Source organism: Eulemur rufifrons, chromosome 7, assembly GCF_041146395.1.
Source record: "Eulemur rufifrons isolate Redbay chromosome 7, OSU_ERuf_1, whole genome shotgun sequence".
NCBI lineage: Eukaryota > Metazoa > Chordata > Mammalia > Primates > Lemuridae > Eulemur > Eulemur rufifrons.
Genome location: NC_090989.1, coordinates 261,201,275 through 261,207,274, shown reverse-complemented (window position 1 = coordinate 261,207,274; position 6,000 = coordinate 261,201,275). Strand labels below are relative to the sequence as shown.

At 37.5% G+C, this 6,000-nt stretch overlaps 1 protein-coding gene across 1 annotated transcript in view; it reads right to left on the bottom strand.

Moving 5' to 3' along the window:
- Positions 1-2,252: 2,252 nt before the first annotated feature.
- The window catches only part of FKTN (fukutin), a 43,545-nt gene continuing 39,797 nt past the window's right edge, over positions 2,253-6,000 (bottom strand). Inside the window, exon 10 of the mRNA XM_069474521.1 lies at positions 2,253-2,590. Within this exon, the coding sequence (XP_069330622.1) occupies positions 2,568-2,590 (23 nt within the window). The 3' untranslated portion in view covers positions 2,253-2,567. The remainder of the gene's footprint in view (positions 2,591-6,000) is intronic.

Sequence of the window (6,000 nt, the reverse complement as noted above, 5' to 3'; positions counted from 1 at the left end):
AGAGTGATCCTTCTCCTTTTCAGTATGAGGTTGGTTTAAAATCATAATCTGGAAAAAAATTTTTTTCAGACCAGCAGTTAACTAGAATTGGTGGAGAGAAGAGCCACTGGATTTCAAGCCAGAAGACAAGTGTTTAAGATCTGTGTGACCTCTAAATTACAGCTACCTCATCTGTAAAACAAGGGGTAACATATAATAAGATCTACCTTGTAAGATCAGATAGGATATCTATTTAAATGTGAGGAAAAAATCAGGTCTTCTGATTCCAAGTCTTTTTTTTTTTTTTTGAGACAGTCTCACTCTGTTGCCCCAGCTAGAGTACACTGGCATTATCATAGCTCACTGCAACCTCAAACTCCTGGGCTCAAGTAATTCTTCTGCCTCAGGCTCCTGAGTAGCTGGAGTGCACTACCATAGCTGGCTGATTTTTTTCTATTTTTAGTAGAGACAGGGTCTCACTCTTGCTCACACTGGACTTGAACTCTTGACCTCAAGCGATCCTCCAACCTTGGCCTCCCAGAGTGCCAGAATTACAGGCATGAACCACCGTGCCTGTCCTGATTCCAAATCTTTTTGCTACTTTTTCTTTTTTGTCAAGATTGCTTGAGCTATTCTAAATATATTTACATACATTTTGTTATAAGCTTGTTTATGCTTATGAAAAACTTTGCTGAGATTTTTGATAGGAATTGCATTAAGCCTATAAATGAATTTAAGCAGAACTTACATCTTTACTATGTTGAATTTTCCAATCCATGAACATGGTATGTATGTCCATTTATGTAGGTCTCCTTTTTATTTCTTTTATCAGCACTTTCAGCATACAAATCTTGTATATGTTTAAGTTTATACCTATATACTTCATTTTCTTTGGAGTGACTGTAAATAGTATTGTGTTTTTGTTTTCATATGTTTGCTGTTAGAATACAGAAATGCAAATGACTTTTGGGTATTGGTCTTGATCTTTATACTGTGACCATGCTAAATTCGCTTATTAGCTCTAGGAGTTTTCTGTTTGTTTTTAAAATAGATTCCTTGGTACTATCTACGTAAACAATCATATAATCTGTAAATAAAGACAATTTTAAAAAATTTCTTTCTTTCCAATCTGCATGTCTTTTATTTCTTTTTCTTGCCATACTGCAGTGATGAGAACTTCTAGTATTAAGTTGAATAAGAGTAGTGAGAGCAGACATCCTTGCCTTGTTTCTAATCTTAGGGGAAAAACATTCAGTTTTTCACTATTTAGTTTAATGTATAGGTTTTCAGTAGCTGCTCTTATCAAGTTGAGGTAATTCCCTTCTATTTTTAACTCAGAGTTTTCGATCATGAATGAGGGCTGAATTTTGTCAAACTCCTTCTTTGTCTATTGATATGATCATGATTTTCTTCTTTAGTTTGTTGGCATAGTACATTACATTGACTGGTTTTAAGGCTGAACTAGCCATGTATTAATATAACTGAAATAAATCCCACTGGTCATGGTATGTAATTCCTTTTTAGACATTGCTGGATACAGACAAACTAGGACTTTTTACTCCATGCCCTGTGGTATTTCCACTCCACCAGAGTTACTTTTCACAATTTTCATTTTAGCTGAAATCCTATAAAAGACCTTTCTAGTTCTTTTCTTCCTGAAATATGTTATAGTTCCCCACAGTGGCTGTTTTCACTTGTTACAACAAGCTAATCAACCTAACTTTGTTTGATTACAGGTGTCTTCCTGGTGGTCTTTGGCTGGCAGGTTTTACTGAAGAACTTTTGGATTCCCCAGTAGATGTGTGCAGATCCATAGCGTTCCAAGATTGGAATTTTAGAAACAGTGTACTGATGGCATGATTACTATTTTATCAGATTGTTTATGAATGTTAGAGGCTCTTATTTCTACTGCAAATTTCAAAAATAAACACAAAAAAAACTCAAGAGATTAGAAAAATTTTATTCAACATCTCAAACTGGATTACATATTACAAATTCTGATCAAAATAATAACAGTAAATGTATTTTCAGTAGTACCACAAACTATCTGTACCTGAAGATAAAGCCAAATAGTAAACTGGTAAGCACACATTGAATCCACTTATGCTTAAAATATCACTTTGTTTAGAAAATCCATATACATATTTTTATAGTTATGAAGTGGAAGGGACATACAAATAGCTACATATGACTTTCATTTAACAAACACATGAACTATTCTCCATGCTTTGAATGAATCATTAGAAGGCTGTCCATGAGACAATATCTCATTTTGTACAACAAAATACAGTACTTTTAACTATCCTCATACTCTCTTTCAACCCTACTCTGAGAGGTGCTTCTAAGTATATAGCAGCTTGGCTGGCTAATGGGTCCCTACATAATCTCTGTATTAGGTTGGGTTAGGAGTGATGGGGTAAGGGTCATTCCAGACTAGCAAGTAGACGCAGATATTTCTCATGAGAAAATTTTTACTTGTCTATGTTAAGCACTGGACCTGTATAAAAGGTATCACCATTGAATTGGTCTGTTTGACATATAAACTATAATTAGGATTTCATTCTGATGTGGAACAGCTTAAAATGGCATCACATACCCTGCTTATTTTTGCCTACTTGAGACAGAAACACAACTTTAGGGGAAGAAAGTAGAAATGAGTATTTTCAATTCTCCTTTGTTAATACTGATACAGATAATCATCAGTATAAACAATTAAATGAAGCTAAGTATTCCAAGTTATTTTCCTCTTCAAATCATGGCTTATATCTAATTTCACTAATAGGGAGCTGAGGGTTTCTTCTAGGAAAAGCAAGAATATTGAAAAAGAAGTCCAGGGTAGAGCCAGCACCACATCTAGAGAGGTACAGAGAATGAATTGCTTGGGATCAAGGAACTAGGTAGCATATGGGATAATATAAGGAGACCCTAGGAGATAACAGCTTGACCGACAAAATGATAGCACAAGTTCTATTTAGAGAAGGGGGCAACCCGGTAATGTCTCTGAGTTCATGAACTGTACAATTTGACCTTTAATGACTTGATAGAATAAAACTTATTTTTCTTAAGCATGTTCAGTATGCAACCTTCTGAGTAAGGCAGTGTGTCTTGATCCACGGTCTCTATAATCCTATTTGAAGAATAATTAGAGAAGAAACATGGAACTAAGAAATGGTACATTTCTTGAGTACTTAATCTTCAGCCTGAAGAACTGAAGAACTTTATATTTCATTTAATCTTCTTAAAAGTCCTTAGAAGTATGCAACATTTCCCCAATTCACTAACGTGGAAATTGAGGCCAAGAGGCCCCCTACTATAAACCCCATATGATGAAGCCAGAATTCAAATTCAGATCTTACTCAAAAGCTTATGGTCTTTTTATGCCAACATGTTGCTTCCGTAAGTGAAATGTCAGAGGTGACCTCACCCACGTCTTAATGATAGAGGAAGATAAGAAAGAAAGAGAAGTGTCCACTTCTTCAGAGAAATTCCTTTGACTGTTTAGTGACTGGAGTTTTTCCATGTCTTACAGCTGTTACAACTGATGATTATATGTTAGAAGGTGAGAATACGGCACTTTCCTCTACTAGGTTTTGAAGGGAGATTTCCCCTAGGGATTTATAACATTTGGAATAAAAGAACTGTTCATTTCCCAGAAGATGAAACTAGCAGTAGGCTTAGAAAAATCTCTAGCCATAGGCTTGTGGTATTTGGTGAGATTTTAGACTAAAGTGTAAGAGCTTGTTCCAAGAGTGTTTTCCAGATTTAGCTCTGATACCCAATCTATAAATCCTTGCCTATACAACATCCTTCTTATATATGCCATTTCTTTTTTTTTTTTTTGATACAGAGTCTCTCTCTGTCACCCTGGCTAGAGCACAATGGCATGATCATAGCTCACTGCAACCTCAAACTCCTGAGCTCAAGTGATCCCCCTGCCTCAGTCTCCTGAGTAGCTGGGACTACAGGTGTATGCCACCACACCCAGCTAATTTTTCTATTTTTTTGTAGAGGTGGGGTCTTGCTTTTGCTCAGGCTGGTCTTGAATCTCTGACCTCAAGCAATCCTCCTGCCTCAGCCTCCCAGAATGCTAGGATTACAGGCACGAGCCACCACACCTAGCCCCCATATGCCATTTGACAGTTGTATAAGAATAGACACAACAGTTTGGGGTTACAGATTTAAAAAGGAATGAGCACAATCTATTCTTAACTACTTGCATCTATAAGAAAGTATCTATATAAATAATTAAAAGCAGTCTAAATACTTGAAACTAGATACTCCAGTCTCCTTTCCTGTCAAGCAGATTAAAAAAAATCCTGAAAACTGCAAAGTGCTTCAATAACATCTACCTATTGTTCTCCTTGGTGAAACAGACCACTACTACCAGGTAAAGATCCTTCAGGAAGAAAAGGGCTTGACACAGAAAGAATCTCATGAAAGTTACTTTAGGAAGGGGAGGGACTCTTCAGAAACAGGCATTTAACAGACTGGTACTGATGTTCCCTTGGGAAATAGAAGGGTAGGGTAGCAATGGGGATGCATCTTGAGCTTAGGAGAATCAGGTATCAAAGCCTGATGTCTCCAGATGTGAACTATCTTATTTTTTGGAGATAAGGCAACTTTCAGATAATGGTATGAAGGCAGCCTAAGAATTTTGGACAAGAAGGAAACACTTTCTCCTTGACCTCTTTGTCACCTCAGGTTCTGAAACGGAATGAAAAGATACTAGCCGGGGAATGGCAGAAATAACTTAAAACTTAGTCTCACTGAGGCACTGGGTAACTTCTCTGGCATATCAAGCAGAGTTAAAGATGTTTTGCCATATTGCAAAACAGACAATGGACTGGAAGTCATGGCACTCTTGGGTTATAGTCTCAGCTGTTTCCTGCTCAGATCACTCCTTTTTTGGATTATTTATTTAATTATAAAATAAGTGGGTTAACTCTTATAAAATAAGATGCTTACAAAGTAATAAGTCATAAAATAAGGGTTATAAGTATTAACTCTTATAAAATAAGGGAGAACTCCAGAGGTTATGGCCTCTTCTAGCTTTTCAGATTCAAAGGCAGGATGATTTTCACATAAATTTTAATTTGTTTTAGGGGAATTCTGGCAAACATTTTGCCACCTAATGGTCACATTTCAGGGTTTGTAGCTAAGGGGTCAAGGGAACCTGCTCTCCCACTGCCCAGCTGTCCTTTGGGATGCTCAATTTTGGGAACTGTGGTTTTATTTCAGGGGCCAGAAGTCAGTAGCTGCAGCAGAGGAGAGAAGAACAAGTTCTCCCTGTTTAGAGGACTCAGTGGCTACCTGGTTGTGAAACGAGAGGGATCTTGCCCTCAGGATCTCTCTGGAGACTTCCATGGGTGTCTAACTACCGACAAGTTAATATAAGAAGTCTTCTCCAGGTAAGCCAGGCAAACTGGACCTGAAAGTGGTCCAATTAGGAGACTGACTGTTAGAATCCTCAGGTGAGGAAAGAAAAGTGATTTGATAAGGTATCGATGGTGGAGACACCTAACCTAAGGTCTCAGCAGAGCACAAGTGTTAAAAAGCACAAGATAAAGTATGGCTGAATCAGTATCAGAAGCAAGCCTGACCTTCACATCCTGGGGAAAGGTTTTCACTCCCCCAAGTAAAGGTGGAACCCAAGAACTGAAGCCTGTGAAACCACAAGGAAGATAAGACAGGCATTTCAGCAGCCAGTGGTCTATGTAGGGAAGGATATAGAATCCCTCTGTCAGTGGGGCCAAGATATCTTAAATATCAGATAATCCAAGATTTTGTATTCCAGGGACAGATAAGGATCTACTGGCAAACAGCGGGAGTCCCAATTTGAAATGGGCAGAAATATGGAGCGTATGAACTTCTAGATGCTGACACAAGCAAATGGTCCTCATCAAGTGGGGTGGATTTTACTGAAGACCACTATTATTATCTTTTATATTGTTTTTGAGCATGAACAATGAAATTAGGGAAAGCTATTTAGAATTTGGGAATGTATTCTATGGACTGATTTTC